At 55.9% G+C, this 15,286-nt stretch overlaps 1 protein-coding gene across 1 annotated transcript; it reads right to left on the bottom strand.

The window, feature by feature from the left end:
* Window positions 1-204: 204 nt before the first annotated feature.
* SELENOO (selenoprotein O) lies at window positions 205-14,686 on the bottom strand. The gene is made up of 9 exons (XM_012434382.3): window positions 14,127-14,686; window positions 9,650-9,853; window positions 7,775-7,955; window positions 6,193-6,323; window positions 5,620-5,900; window positions 1,915-2,065; window positions 760-945; window positions 529-685; window positions 205-452 (listed from the first exon to the last, which is right to left on the bottom strand). The coding sequence occupies exons 1-9, from the start codon at window positions 14,684-14,686 to the stop codon at window positions 288-290; spliced, it is 2,016 nt and encodes a 671-aa protein (XP_012289805.3). The 3' UTR covers window positions 205-287.
* Window positions 14,687-15,286: the final 600 nt, after the last annotated feature.

Here is a 15,286-nt window from a genome sequence, read left to right as displayed (position 1 = left end):
GAAGAATGACCACGGAGACGGGCCTAAGGGAGTTGCTGGTTTATTTAGGAGCCTGGGTCCGGCCCCCAGGGGCCAGGTGGGTGGTGGTGCTGCCCTGCTGAGCCAGCGTCAGACAGAGACAGGTCAGGTCCTGACTGGATGTCTCTGCCTTCATGGAAAGACGACAGGTGTGCGTGGGCCAGGGCAGAAGCCCCCCGCACAGAGGGCATAGCCCAGCACTGTCTTGGCCACTCAGCAACACACAAGGGCCTCGGGGGACTCCAGGGGTGTGGAGCATGCCGAGGCCATTACGATGATCATGTCACACACAGTTCTGCTGCCCAGAGCGGGGGCTTGCTGCTGTAGGAACGCTGCCCGCCAGTCGCCCCTCTGGCCTCCGTGTCCTCGGGCTCTGTGGTGGCCCCTGCCTCGCAGTGGTAAGGGGTCTCCAGTAGCTTCAGTACCCGTCGAACCTAGAGGAGTGTGAGGGTGAGAGGGGTCTGAGCCTGGCCCTCCTCCCACAGACCACAGGGATAGTCACGTGCTTGCCTCTGAGAAGTCCCCCTGCTCGGCAGCCTCGATGGCGTTCTGCGCAATGTAGTTCCTCAGCACATACTTGGGGTTGCTGGCGTGCATCACACGCACACGCTCAGCCTGCCAGGCAGCGGCATCTCCGGCGCCTTCCAGGTCCTTGTCCAGCCGGGCTCTGGAATTACATCCAGGCTGTAGTATCACAGCCGGGCTGGACCTTCCCAGCATGACAGCGGACGCAGAACTCACCTGTACGCCTGGAGCCAGGTGGCCCAGTGGTCCTGGTTCCTGCTCTGCAGCTCGGCCGCACTCAGCTGTTCCAGCTGAGACTGCTGCTCCACGCGCTCCAGCTCCCTGGCGATGCCTGCCCGGGTGCCCATGAGCGCGAACAGCTGTGGATTTGACTGCGCCAGCATCAACATCATGGACAGCTGCCTGCAGGGAAGCCGGGGTGTCTGGGAGGCAACCCCTGACTGTCTCCTGCTCTGTAGGGAGGTGTTCCTTCTGCCCCACCCTTGAGTCCCACTGGCAGGGATGGACCCGGGTGAGCACATACCAGCCATGCCCATGCTCTGCTAAGGGGCAGGACTGCTCTGCTGCCTAGCTTCCTGCTGGAGAGTCTCCGCCTCCAGAGTTCAATGCTTGTGGGACAGGCACTGCTATTAGCACTTTCCTTTTTTCCAAAAGGGTCCAGATGGGCAGGGGGCTTCCCATGTCACGAGGGCCTGCTGGCCAGTGCTCCCAGCCAACCCCACTTGTCTTGTTTTTTAAGTTACAAGCAACAGCTGGTGTGGTGGCTCATGCCTGTAATCCCAGCACTTTGGGAAGCCGAGGCAGACGGATGACCTGCGGTCAGGAGTTCAAGAGCAGCCTGACTAACATGGAGAAATCCCGTTTCTACTACAAATATAAAATTAGCTGGGCATGGTGGCGAATGCCTGTAATCCCAGCTACTTGAGAGACTGAGGCAGGAGGATTGATTGAACCCGGAGGCAGAGGTTGCAGTGAGCCAAGATGGTGCCATTGCACTCCAGCCTGGGCAACAAGAGTAAAACTCAAAAAAAAAAAAAAAAAAAAAAAAAAAAGCAACACCACTTGGGCAGGACTTCCCTTTGGAAGATGGTGTGGGAAAGGCTGGCCTCTGGGAACCTGTCCTCTCTGGCAAGTCAGAGGCTTTCTCTGAAGCTCACCCACAGCAGACCACTGTCTCCCCGCCCCCGACATCTGTGTTGGCATTGTCACCTTCTCCTCTGTAACCAATGGGCCTGACTGCACCAGTCCCTGGAAGCAGAGCAGCCACCTGGGCCCCAGCCAGCTCTGCCTTCAGCTTCCCCTCCGGCCCTCTTTCTGATTGTGCTTCCCTTTCTGGAAACAAATCCAAGGAAGTAGGAACCAAGTACCCACCGGGGATCCATCTGGGGCCGGAAGGCTAGCCTCAGCTCCTCCAGGGAAGCACACTGCTCCATCAGCCTGGCCAGGAACTCCGCCAGGCCCGGTGACTCCGGATCCACCAGGAAGGAGCTCAGCAAGTAGAAGGTGTTTGTGAAGTCGGCACCTGGAACACAGGCTGCTCAGAGAGCCAGAAGCAGAAGGCCCAGGGTTCTCATCCTCATGCCACTCGGACACACACCCCCCCCCCCCGCGGCACAGGTGCTGCACAGACCCACACCCTCCCCGCCGCCCCGCACAGGTGCCGTAGACACACACCCTTCCCCCGGCACAGGTGACACACAGACACACACCCTCCTCCCCCCCCACACCCCCTAGCACAGCTGCTGCATAGACACGTCGCCCCTGGCACAGGTGCCACAGACACACACCCTCCTCCCCACCCTGGCACAGGTGCCACACAGACACACTGCCTCCGGGTACAGGTCCTGCATGAGCCCTGCTCAGCACTGGATCCTGGGACTCCTGGGCCCTCCACAGCTCACTCCTCAGCCTCCCCATCCACCGCCCAGCAAGGCTGCCACTCTGACCCTGCAAGCCACTTGTAATGTGGGCTAACACTGGGAAGGCATGGAGGCTGCTGCTGGCCTCACATCATCACAGTCACTCACGACTGCCTGCTTTGGGAGCTACTGAGTGCTGAGAAGCCGCTGTAACCCACCTGCAGAAGATCCAACATGTGAAAGACAGATCCTCCCCGATCAGGGAAACACTGTCATGTGTAACCACAGTAATCCCTAAGACAACAAGCAATGTACTGCGAAAAAGTCCAGTACACATGGAGGAGGCAGCGACGGAGAACGCAAGGGACCAAAAACACGGCAGAAGTTGTGCCTGATCAGTAAATAATCCTTCAACAAGAAGCAGATAGGCAAAATGGGTGAAAAGACAGTTTCCATGCTGTCTACACAATCTGCAGGATGTTCAAAGTCATAAGCAGGCTAGAAGTGAAAGGGTGAAGAAACCTAGGCAAAGAGTAACCTGAAGAGAGGTGAGGCGACTACACTCACATCAGATAAGTTTTCTTTTCTCTTTTGAGACATAGTCTTGCTCTGTCGCCCAGGCTGGAGTACAGTGGTATGATCTTGGCTCACTGCAACCTCCAACTCCCGGGTTCCAGCGATTCTCCTGCCTCAGCCTCCTAAGTAGCTGGGATTATAGGTGCCACCATCACCATGCCCAGCTAATTTTTGTATTTTTAGTAGAGATGGGATTTCACCATACTGGCTAGGCTGGTCTCGAACTCCTAACCTCAGGTGATCCGCCCACCTCGGCCTCCCAAAGTGCTGGAATTAAAGGCATGAGCCACTACACCCAGCCAGATAAGATTTTAAATAAAAAATTGTCACAGGGGCCAGTAAAGGTAGCTCACCCCTGCAATCCCAGCTACTTGGGAGGTTGAGGTGGGAGGATCACTAGAGCCCAGGAGGCACAGGGTGCAGTGAGCCGTCACCGTGCCCAGGAGGTGCAGGGTGCAGTGAGCCGTGACCGGGCCCAGGAGGCGCAGGGTGCAGTGAGCCGTGACCGTGCCCAGGAGGCGCAGGGTGCAGTGAGCCATCACCGTGCCCAGGAGGTAGAGGGTGCAGTGAGCCAAGACCGAGCCACTGTACTCCAGCTTGAGTGACAGATCGAGACTCTGTCTCAAAAACAAAAGACAAACCCAAAACACAACATATCAGAATTGATGGATACCGAAGCAGCAGTGAGCAGAAGAACATACACAGCTGTAAATGGCTACACTGAAGAAAAACCTCACCTCACGCCTAAGGAACTGGAGAAAGAACAGCCAAGACCGAAGTTGGCAGCAGGGAGGGAAATATGATTAGAGGGAGAAAAATGAAAAACGGAATAGGCCGAAGAAACAGGACAGATACTGCATAACTCCACTTACATGAAGGATTCAGAGTAGGCAGATTCCCAGACTCGAAGTGGAGTGCTGCTACCAGGGGCTGCAGGAGGGGAGTGGGGAGCTGGTGACCGAAACGCACAGGGCGCTGGTGGTGACGTGAACAGGCTCCGGGCTCTGCTGTCCAGCACTGCTCCTGTGTCAGCACTCGTGCTGCACACTTCCTGCGCTCTCAGCTGAGAGGATCTATGTTAAGTGTTCTTACCACAATAAAATCGTTTTTAAAAACCTGCTATGAACAATTATGTGCCAAAATTGCCTACATGACATGGATAACCCACAGGACACAAAAATTCCTAGAAACACAAATTACCAAAACTGACTCAAGAACAACAGAAAATCTAAATTGATCTAAGAGAAGCAAGGAGATTGAGCAGTAATAAAAAAATTTTCCAACAAAGAAAAGTTCAGGACCAGGTGGCTTCACTGGTGAATTCTATTGAACATTTTAAGAATAGCAATCCTTCTCAAACTTTGAATAAAAAAATGGAAGATGTGGGAATACCTCCTAACTCATTCTGAGGCCAGCACTGCCTTGACATCAAAGCGAAACGAACACGAAAGAAAAAATGAAGCAAAACTATGAGCCAGTGTCCCTTACGAATACAGATGCAAAAATCCTCAAAATATCAGCATATTAAAATAATTACACAGCATATGGCTGGGTGCGGCGGCTCATGCCTGTAATCCCAGCACTTTGGGAGGCTGAGAGGCAGGCGAATAACCTGTGGCCAGGAGTTTGAAATCAGCCTGAACAACATGGAGAAACTCCCGTCTTTACTAAAAATATAAAAATTAGCCGGGTGTGGTGGTGGGCGCCTGTAATCCCAGCAACTTGGGAGGCTGAGGCGGGAGAACCGCTTGGACCTGGGAGGTGGAGGTTGCGGTGAACCGAGATTGAGTCACTGCATTCCAGCCTGGGCAATGAGAGTGAAACTCCGTCTCAAAAAATAATAATAAAAAAAAAAAAAATTATACAGCATATTAAAAGGACCAAGTAAAATTTATCCCCAGAATGCAAGGAGATATGAATGAAACAATAAAACAACGTTACCATTTTCATTGCAGGAAAAAGCATTGATAAAATACAATAGCCTTTCATGGTAAAAGCACTCTAAAAGAAAACTTCAGCATCGTAAAAGTTATATATAAAAAAGGCCACAGCTAACATCACACTCAATGGGTGAAACCCTGAACACTTCCCCGCAAAGGTCAGGAACAAGAAAAGGATGCCCATCTCAACTACTTCTATTCAACATGCATAGCTACAAGTCCTAGCTAGTGCAATCCAGTGAGTCACCCACATGATCCTGCCGTCCTACCAACTATGTGCCCCAAAGACCTGAAAGCAGGGACCTGGAGACCTCTGCACTCGCGTTCACGGCAGCACTGCACACAGTACACAATACGCTGTACACAACAGCCAGGAGAGGACAGTGTAGGCCAGAAGGTCACGGAGAAGCAAACTGGCCTGTCCATGCAACGGGATGCTTCTCGGCCTTCAAATGGAGTAAAATCCTGACAGAGACCTGATGAACACTGAGGACGTTATGCTACGTGACATAAGCAGTCACGAAAGGACAGACACTATTATGAATCCACTCACAGGAGGTCCCTAGATTCACCAAATTCATAAAGAAGGGGCTGGGGCGGGCATGGGAGTGGGCGTGCACCTGGAAATGGCTGGAAAGGTAAACCATCGCTAGCCACCACAGAACCGGAAACGCCTGCTGTGGGCACGCCTGGTCACTCACCGGTCAGGTGCATGGTCTGCAGGAGCTTGGACACCAGCGCCCTGTCTTCCACCAGCTCCACTCGCACGAGGCCCAGTTTCCTGCGCATCTTCTGCAGGTAGTGCCTTTGGAACTCGGCGTCAAACTCCTCGGCCAGGATGGCCTCACCCAGCTCCAGGGGCAGCTCCGGCTGCAGCGCCTCAGCCAGCTTCCGCAGGTTCCACTTGCATACCTCAGGCTGCTTGCTGTATGCGTAGCGGCCGGTGTTGTCTGAGGCGTTGCACACGTGGTCGGGGTCGTACCTGCCACATGGGGCGAGAGAGCCATGCCCTGCCTGAGGGGATGCTCCTAGGAGATGGCACAGGCACCCCAGAGGGGAGGCCCAAAGGAAGTTCCCGTGTGGCCGCGGCTCTCCTGCCCTGTCCCACAGGGGTCCTGTCTCTACAGCCTCTGGCCAAGGTCTCTGCATTGCCCCGACTCTCCTTCCTGTATCAGTCACCAGCCCCGTGGGCTCCCCATCCTGCACCACGGGCCAGGGCCTGGGGCAGCAGGTTTCATGAAGCCTGCACTTTGCTGGGCCCCAGGGCTGCTCACCTGTCCAGGAAGCCAAAGGGCCCATAATCGATGGTCAGCCCCAGGATGCTCATGTTGTCGGTGTTAAGAACGCCGTGGCAGAAGCCCACGCACTGCCACTCGGCCACCATCCGAGCCGTGCGCCGCGTCACCTGGGGCGGGACAGTGTGCTTGCTCCCTCGGGGTCCTCCCCAGACCCTCCCACTTGCATCCGTCCTTCCCCTCCTGAAACCAGCTGTGCTTCGCTGAGAGGCTCTCGCTCTGGTATTTCTGCGCAATCTGTCCGGATGACCTCTGTCATCACTTCAACCACAGGGCAGTGATGAAGAGTGTGTTGCGAGGGTTCTCATCCCCACTTACAGCATCCACTCTTTTATATGCTCACAAAATTCGGCTTTTACCCAAACTAGAAAAATCAGAGAACCCCAGATTCAGGCCCAGTAGAGACCCCAAAGAAGCAGGGAAGGGCCAGCTCACTCCGGGGCCACCCCTGCCCTAGGGCCAGGCCACTGTCCACTCTGGTGCCATCAACCAGACAGCAGTTCCCACCCAGCCCAGCGCTGGCAACCTTGAGAATAGGGGCCAATCAACAGGGAGGCCAGGAGCCCCCAAGATGCAGGGTGCACCGAGGGCTCCACCGGCCCTGCTGAGCACAGGCCCGACACCACCTCACTCCTGCAAGGCCACTGACACTCCTGGGAGGCAGTCAGCGCCGTCCTCTGAGGCTCAAAGGGGCAGAGTGACCTGCCCTGATCACACACCCACATCTATGCCAGAGCATAAGGCTGCGCCCAGTGGCTCCTCCCGGCCTTCTGTGGCCCCGCTGCCCGCCCACATGGAGCATAGCTGATGCGGACTGAAGGGATGGAGCCGGCACAGGACACAGCCCCAGGAGCACCTGTCTGGCACCCACTTCTGCTGATGGCAGCTCAACAGCTCCCAGCCACGTGCAAAAGCGGGTCCCCACACAGCCCTGGCTGCAGCTGCTCCAGGGATGGCCTGAGACCTCTCAAAGAAGATGCTGTGCCTGGGCCCCCTGAACCCCCACTTGGCCTAACCCCACTGATGCTGCAGGCCCCCAGCCAGGCCAGGTGCCGGGTCTCCCTACTGTGCCCTGAATGCCCTGTGACAAGGACGACAGCATCAGATCATGTGGGACGTATGTGCTGTCCGTGGGGCAGGGACCCAGACCCAAGCTGGGTGCTCAGCACCTCCCCAGTCAGGACCTGGCCGGCTGCTCTGGGCATCATGACGTGTCAACCCACATGGAAGGTGCCCAGTATCCACGGGTGCTTTCACCCAAGTCAGCTCCTCCCCACCCCCACCCCTGAGCTGGCCCTGCAAGGACTCCAGGAGGAGAGCACACCCAGGCCCCCAACACCACTGAGCACAGGGGAGCTTCAGGTTTGTCACAGGGCCCGATCACACGGTATTTGTGAGACGTCGGCGTGAGGGATGGGGTTTGTGGACAGGACGGGGAGCTCGGAGAAGGGTGGGAGGCTGGGCAAAAGCCTTTGTCCCCCGGCCAAAATGAGGGTGTCTTCAGCACAGGTGGGGACACCCAGCACCCTCCCGCAGTGGGGATGGCGTGCAGCCCACTGACCTCCCGGAAGAAGGCGGCATTTCTCTGCACACTGTCGCTGGCGTGAGCAGCCTGGATCTCAGGGTAGAAGGAGCTGATGACGTAGTCGAGCAGCTGCACGCGAATGTCGTTCCTCCCCACGCTGGGGCCTGCGCGCCCTGAGTGCTCATCTGCGGACTTAAAAATCTCAAAGGATCCAAACCTGGAGGGAAGACCCGAGTTGTCAACAGGTCAAACCTGACCCCAGCCCCTTGTGAGACTAAGAAAAAAGAAAGACGTTGTTGTGGCTGTTCGATCTTGTAGCTCCAACGCAGAAAGAGAACCCTGATTAAAACAAAAACCACCATCCAAGACGCACCCGGCTTTACCTGACACAAACACAGACATGTTCCACTTTTGGTCAACATCCAGCCACTGAACAAGCCCTGTTCACAGTCTGGGTCACGTGATGGGGAGGCCCATGGGCTAGAAACCACCAAGGCTCCCTGCACCCCCACCCCAACCCCATGAGGAGGGTTTTCTGCAGGTTTTACACATGGAGGGGCTTGGCCTGCCACTGTGTCCTTGGGGAGGGAGTGCAAAGGAGAGTCAGCTTCTACAGACACGCATCTGTGAGCACTCAGCAGCGGCCATCCTCCAGCGTGACCGTTCCCCAGGGGACATAAGGCAATGTCTGGACACATCTTTTGTTGTCACAACTGGGGTTACTGTTGGCAACCACTGGGTCCAGGGCAGGGAGGCTGCACGGCGCACAGGATGGACTCCACAGTGATGCCCACAGAGCTGCTGGACGGGGCCTCGGAGGAAGTTGCTGACCCAGATCCTTGCCATCCCCCCAGAGGACAGGAAAGGCCAGAGGCCCCAGAGGCCCACAGGCAGCCTCAGGTGTCGGCGGCTGGACGGGGCCACAAGCCCAAAGGCCACCTCTGGACCATTCTATATTCAGGCGTTCAGGAGGAGATGCTGGATGCCAGGTGGCAAGGTGACATCGAAGCCTGATGGCTGGGCCTGTCATCCCAGCACTTTGGAAGGCTGAGGCGGGCGATCACCTGAGGTCAGGAGTTTGACACCAGCTTGCGAACATGGTGAAACTCCATCTCTACTAAAAATACAAAAATTAGCTGGGTGTGGTGGCGCATATCTGTAGTCCCAGCTACTCGGGAGGCTGAGGCAGGAGAATTCTTGAGCCCAGGAGGTGGAGGCTGCAGTGAGCCGAGATCGCACCATTGCACTCCAGCCTGGGCAACAGAGTGATGGTCTGTCTCCAAAACAAAACAAAACAAACAAAAACAACAAAAACTGGTAACTGACGGCTCACGTCAGACAGGAGCCAGCTCAGGAGGACGGCAGACCAACGAGCAGCTGGACCATCAGATGAGAAAGCAGGAGCCTGACACCAGGCATAGCACGCTCGCAGCTCCTGCTGCTTCAGTGGCCATTTCCTGTCAGGTCTAAGGAGTTCTTTGTCATAAACTCCAGCAAACAGCTATGGACACTGTCCCCAACCTCAGGCAGCCCCTCCCGGGAAGCACCAGGCAGGGACCCTTCTCTCTGCCCATGGCCCTGTACCCGCTTGCTGGTGTTCCGAGGCATGCCAGCTCCCACAGGGCCGTCTCTGGCTGCAGTGAGAGCCTGGACAGGCACGTGGGAGGGCTTGGCACAGGTGTGCCGACCCAGGACCGAGTGCCTTTGTGTTCAAATCCTGGCCAGTGAGTGTGACGCAGCTGCTTTGCGGACAGGCAGCTTCCGAGGCTGCCGGGGACGGGCTGGACTAAGAGGCCACGGCGGTCATCTGGGTTTGTCTGTTTCTACCAGACTCCTAGCAGCATAGGCCCAAATCTCCTAAGACTCTATAAGCAAGTGCGCATAGACAAGCCTAAAGGACCCCGGCATTACCTTATGAAAGTGGAAGCTATACGCAACACAACTGTGCATTTTTCATATTTGGGATTACCATCATAGAACACATCACGCGCCACCATGGACTCAGATGTGACGCAGGCGCCAGCCCGTGTGGTGGGGACCCCGAGGTGGAACATGGCTTCGCTGCACAGGAACTCCCGAATGCTTGACCGCAGGACCTTGCGACCGTCGGCCTGTCTGAAAGCAAACACAGAGTTCACTACACAGGCGGGCAGGAGTCACCCAGCACCAAGACTCAGGGCAGCACACGGAGAGGAGGGAAAGCATGTAAGAGCCACGAGCAGCTCGCATGTCACTGAAAACAGCCCATCCTAGGGGACACCACCCAGTTCCAGCCACCGCCCACTCAGCAGGTCGTTGGCACAGCCTCTGATAAAAATGGGCCTGAACACATGAAGCAGCCTGTCCTGCCCAGGACGAGGTTCCACAGCAGAAGCTGGGACTGTGAGACTGTGCTGCAGGGGCAAAGGGCCTGGGGCAGCCTTGCCCCATGGGACAGGTCCAACAACAGCCTTTGTCTGCACCAGGATGGATGCCCACGTTTGGGCGAGCCAGGGAATCGGCTCCTCTGTGTCTGCTGGAAAGGTTATCCCGAAGCTCCCACACCACCTGCCAGCCTGCAGAACCCCTCCTTGGGGCTCCAACACTGCTGGGCTCAGGCCACTCACAGCCACTTTGGGCCCCCAGATCTCACATCCCCTCCCTATCTCACAACCTAGGTCCTGGCCTCAGCCTCGGGTCCTGCAGAACTGCTGAGGCCAGGCACTCTAGGACACGTGTGGGGAAGGGGATGCAAGACCTGAGGGCCAGATGACTGCCCCTTTTTTCTTCACTATTTTCATTGTGGTAAAATACATATAATACAAATATACTGTCTTAAACCACATTTTTTTTTTTTTCGAGACAGGGTCTCACTCTGTCACTAGGCCTGGAATGCAGTGGCATGAACCTGGCTCACTGGGGCGTTCAAGCCACTCTGTCACCTCAGCCTGCCAAGTAGCTGGGACTACAGGCTAATTCTTACCTTTCTTTTTTGTAAAGATGGAGTTTCACTATGCTGCCCAGGCAAGTCTTAAAACTCCTGGGCTCAAGTGATCCTCTCACCTTGGCCTCCCAAAGTGCTAGGATTATAGGCATGAGCCACAGTGCCTGGCCCATCTTAGCCATTTTTAAGTGTACAGATCAGTGCTATTAAATACACTGATAATGTTGCACAATCATCACCACCATACATGGGCAGAAATATGTCTTGTGAAACTGAAACTCTGTCCCTATTCACCAGCTCCCGACTCCCCTACTCCCTCCAGCCCCTGGCACCAACCACTCTACCGTGTCTCTGTGAATGTGACTATTCTAAGTACCTCATGTAAGTGGAATCACACAGGACTTGCCTTTCTGTGACTGGCTTATTTCACTCAGCATCATGTCCTCAAGGATCATGAAAGTTGCATCGTGTGTCACAATCTTCTAAGGCTGAATAATTTCCCACTGTATGTAAAGATCACATTTAATCCATTCTGCCTGTTGCCTTTGAATATGGATATACAAATATCTCCTTGAGATCCTGCTCTTAGGGATATACCCAGAAGCAGAATACGGTGATTCTATTTTTAATTGAGGAACTTCCATACCGTTTTCCACAGCAACTGTACCGTTTTACATTCCCACCAACAGTGCACAGGGTTCCAACTTCTCCACAACCTCAACACTATTTTTTTTTAACTTACAATTTTGTTTTTTGAAACAGGGTCTCTCACTCTGTCACTCAGGCTGAGGTACAGTGGGGTGATAACGGCTCACTGCAACCTCCACCTCTTGGGTTCAAGCAATTCTCCTGCCTCAGCCTCCTAGGTAGCTGGGATTATAGGCATGCCACACCCAGCTAATTTTTGTATTTTTCAGAGACAGGGTTTCACCATGTCGGCCAGACTGGTCCCAAACTCCTGACCTCAAGTGATCCACCCACCTCAGCCTCCCAAAGTGTTGGGATTATAGGCATGAGCCACTGTGCCTGACCAACCTTTTTTTTAAAAAAATTTAATAGCTGCCATCCTAATGGGTATGAGGTGGCATCCCACTGTAGTTTTGATTTGCATTTTCCTAATGATTAATGATGTTGAGCATCTTTTCATGTGTTATAAAACTTTTCACGTGCTTATTAGCCAAATCTTCTTTGAAGAAATGTCTATTCAATACCTGTCCATTTTTGAATTGGGTTTTTTCCTGAGTGTTGAGAGTTCTCTATATGATCTGGACATTAATCCCTTATCAGATGTATGAATTGCAAATTATTTCCTCCCATTCTGTGGGCTGCATTTTTACCCTGTTAATACCGTCTTTTTGTGCACAATTTTAAGTGTTCATAAAGTCCTGTTTGACCATCTCTCCTTTGGTCACCAGTGCCTTTTGTGGCACAGCCAAGAAATCACTGCCAAATCCAATGTCATCAAGCATTTCCCCTATTTCCTCTAAGAGTTTTAGCTCTTAGGTCCACTTTTCAGTTAACTTTGTTCAAGGTGTAGTTAAGGACCCAGCTTCATTCTTCTGCACGAGGATCCAGTCTTTACAGCACCCTTTGTTGAAAAGTCTGTTCTCCATCCAATGGTCTCAGCACACTTGCTAAAAATCTGCTGACCACATATATGAAGGTTTGTTTCTAGGCTCTTTATTCTGGTCTACGTCTATCCTGATGCCAATGCCACACTGTTTTGCTGACTGCAGCTTTGTAGTTTAGTTTTGAAATCAGGAAGCACGAGTCCTTCAACTTTCTTTGTATTATTTTTGAAACAGGGTCTCACTCTGTCATCTAGGCTGGAGTGCAGTGAGACAATCACAGTTCACTGCAGACTTGAATCCTGGGCTCAAGCAATTCTTCCACCTCAGCTTCCTGAGTAGCTGGATTACAAGCACACGCCACCTTACCTAGCTAATTAAAAGATGGGTCTCCAACTCCTGGCCTCAAGCAGTCTTCCTCCCCTGGTCTCCCAAAGTGCTGGGATTATAGGAATGAGCCACCACACCTGACTCCATGTGAACTTTAGAATGGGTTCTTCTATTTTTGCAAAAACTGTCACTGGTATTTTGATAGGGACAGCAACAATCTCTTCAAAGAGCTTTCTTTTTTTTTTTTTTTTTTGAGACGGAGTTTCGCTCTCGTTGCCCAGACTGGAGTGCAATGGCACAATCTCAGGTCACCGCAACCTTCACCTCCCAGGTTCAAGCAATTCTCCTGTGAGCCTCCGGAGTAGCTGGGATTACAGGCATGCACCACCATGCCGGCTAATTTTGTATTTTTAGTAGAGATGGGGTTTGTCCCCGTTGATCAGGCTAGTCTTGAACTCCAGACCTTAGATGATCCATCTGCCTCAGCCTCCCAAAGTGCTGGGATTACAGGTGTGAGCTACCGCACCTTCAACCCATGAACAAGGGATGTTTCCACTTATTTATGTCTTCTTTACTTTCTTTAATTTTTTTCACTATACTAGTCCCTTCCTTCTCACGGCCACTTCAGACATTAGCCTCAATCTCAGAGACTGGTAAGGCCAGGGACCCCAGCTGCCCTCAGCCAACTTTTCAGACACAGAACCGAATGGGTTTGGAGGGTGGTGAGGAAGACCACTGCCAGTCTGAGGAGCTTGCTGGGGAGACGGAGCCCTGGGAAAGGGATGCTGAGGCCCTGGGAAAGGGATGCTGAGGCCCTGGGAAAGGGATGCTGAGGGGCATTTCAGGCGCTGGATAGGGAGGAGTTGAGAGCACAGGGAAGGGTCCGATGAGAGGCGGATTTAGCATTTCTCTGAACATAAAATATACACTTGTAGATATTTTTTTCTTAGTCATTCCTCAAGCAATAAAGAATATGGAGTAAGTTCATTAACTGTTTAGTGGAAAAGAGCAGAACAGACCGAAGTGCTGTCTGTACACAGGAGGCAGGCGGCGAGTGCAGGGCTCCCCTGTGGGCCTGGGCAGCATTTGGACCCAGGTCTTGCCTTGGACCACCTGTGTGTCCCCCTGCCAGGAATCGAAACGATGCCCACCTCACTTCGGGGTCAAAGAGGGCTGCCCGCAGGGAGTCAGGGCAAGGCTTCTGTGAAGTCAGTCGCAGAGCGAGGTTGCTGGACGAAGCGGCCCGCCCCACGAGCGATGGGAGGAAGACTGGGGGCCTGCGGGGTTAGGGTTAGCCTAACCCCTCACCCCGGCTCCCGCCCCTGGGCTTGGAGCCCCAGCGAACGTCGGTAAACACGAGCGGCGTCACTGGTGGAGCTGACTCCAAGGTCCTCTGCAGGCTGATAAGCACAGGGCGCGGGCGGCTGCCAGCACCGCGTTTCCGCGGATGGAGGACAGGCCCCACCTGGCAGAGGCCGCAGGACGCCCCCAACACCGCGCCGAGCGGAGGGGCAGGGGCGCCCCGGCGGGGAGGACCCACCCGCGCCCCTCGCCCGCCCTGGCCCACCTGGAGAAGGGCGTGGGCCCGGCGCCCTTGAGTTGCAGCTCCCAGCGCTCGCCGGCCGCCGTGCACACCTCGCCTAAGTACATGGCAGCGCCGTCGCCCAGCTGCCCGGCGAACTGGCCGAACTGGTGGCCGCAGTAGCAGTGCGCGGCGGGCTCGGAGCCCGGCAGCAGTGCGTTACCGCTGAAGAACAACGCGGTCTCGGCCTCAGCCTCGGCCTCGGGCGCGGGCGGCGCCCCCAGGCCCAGCAGCGCCAGCGCGGGCTCCGACAGCGCCACGAGGCGGGGCTGCCGCAGCGGGGTGGGCCGCACGCGGGTGAAGCAAGCCCCGGGCACGAGCCGTGGCGTGGTCGAGGAGCCCTCGGGACCGGCAGGCGGCGTCTCCACCGGCAGCGCGCGCAGAGCGCGGTTGTCGAAGCGCAGTCCCGCCAGCCAGCGCGGCGCAGGCTCCATGGCGGCGCCTGACAACGCAGAGCGGGGCACGGGCGACAGGCGGCAGCGGCCGAGGAGCAGGAGTCGGGCAGCAGCGAGCGAGGCGCACACCGCGACCCTGCGCGCAGCCATCCGCGGCTCCGCTCCCGCCGTAAGCCGGTCTGCCCCGCCCGGAAGCCCCGCCCCGCGTGCTCCGGAACCCAGTCGCCAGTGGGAGGGGCGGGGGGGGGCCGGTGTCGTACCGGGCACTGATTGGCTGCCTCGTCCGTCTGTTCGCATCTCTGGTCCAGAGAGTCTGAGGCGTCGGGGTGGCAGCCGGGCGCGAGCCGGGTGACACTTGGTGACGTCCCCGAGACCGCCACCGGCGACCCCGCTCGGGCAGCCTTGGATTTCCTCGGCTGCACCGGAGCCGGCAGTCCGTTCGGGTCGGGCAGGGGCTTAGCGCCGCGCCCCACAGGCGGCCGGGACCCCACCCGGCCCCCGCCGCGGCTCTGGGCCGCCGGAGCCTCGCGCCGCCTCTCGGGGATCTGGTCCCTGGTCTCCCGCCTCTCGGGCCCCTCTCCTGTTGTCTAGGAGGGAAGGGGTCTTGGACCCGGCACCGCCCCCGGAACCGGGCCTGCGCTCGGAGAGGCCCCGCGAGGCCGCAGGCGCAGACACTCCCAGAGGGCTGGGCGGGCACCGGCGTCCGCGGCTGGCTTGAGGGACCCGACCCGCGGGGGAGGAGTTTGGGTT

The sequence above is a fragment of the Aotus nancymaae genome, unplaced genomic scaffold (genome assembly GCF_030222135.1).
Source record: "Aotus nancymaae isolate 86718 unplaced genomic scaffold, 86718_ANA_hifiasm-v0.15.2.pri h1tg000076l, whole genome shotgun sequence".
NCBI lineage: Eukaryota > Metazoa > Chordata > Mammalia > Primates > Aotidae > Aotus > Aotus nancymaae.
This window is presented reverse-complemented; position numbering and strand designations above follow the sequence as displayed.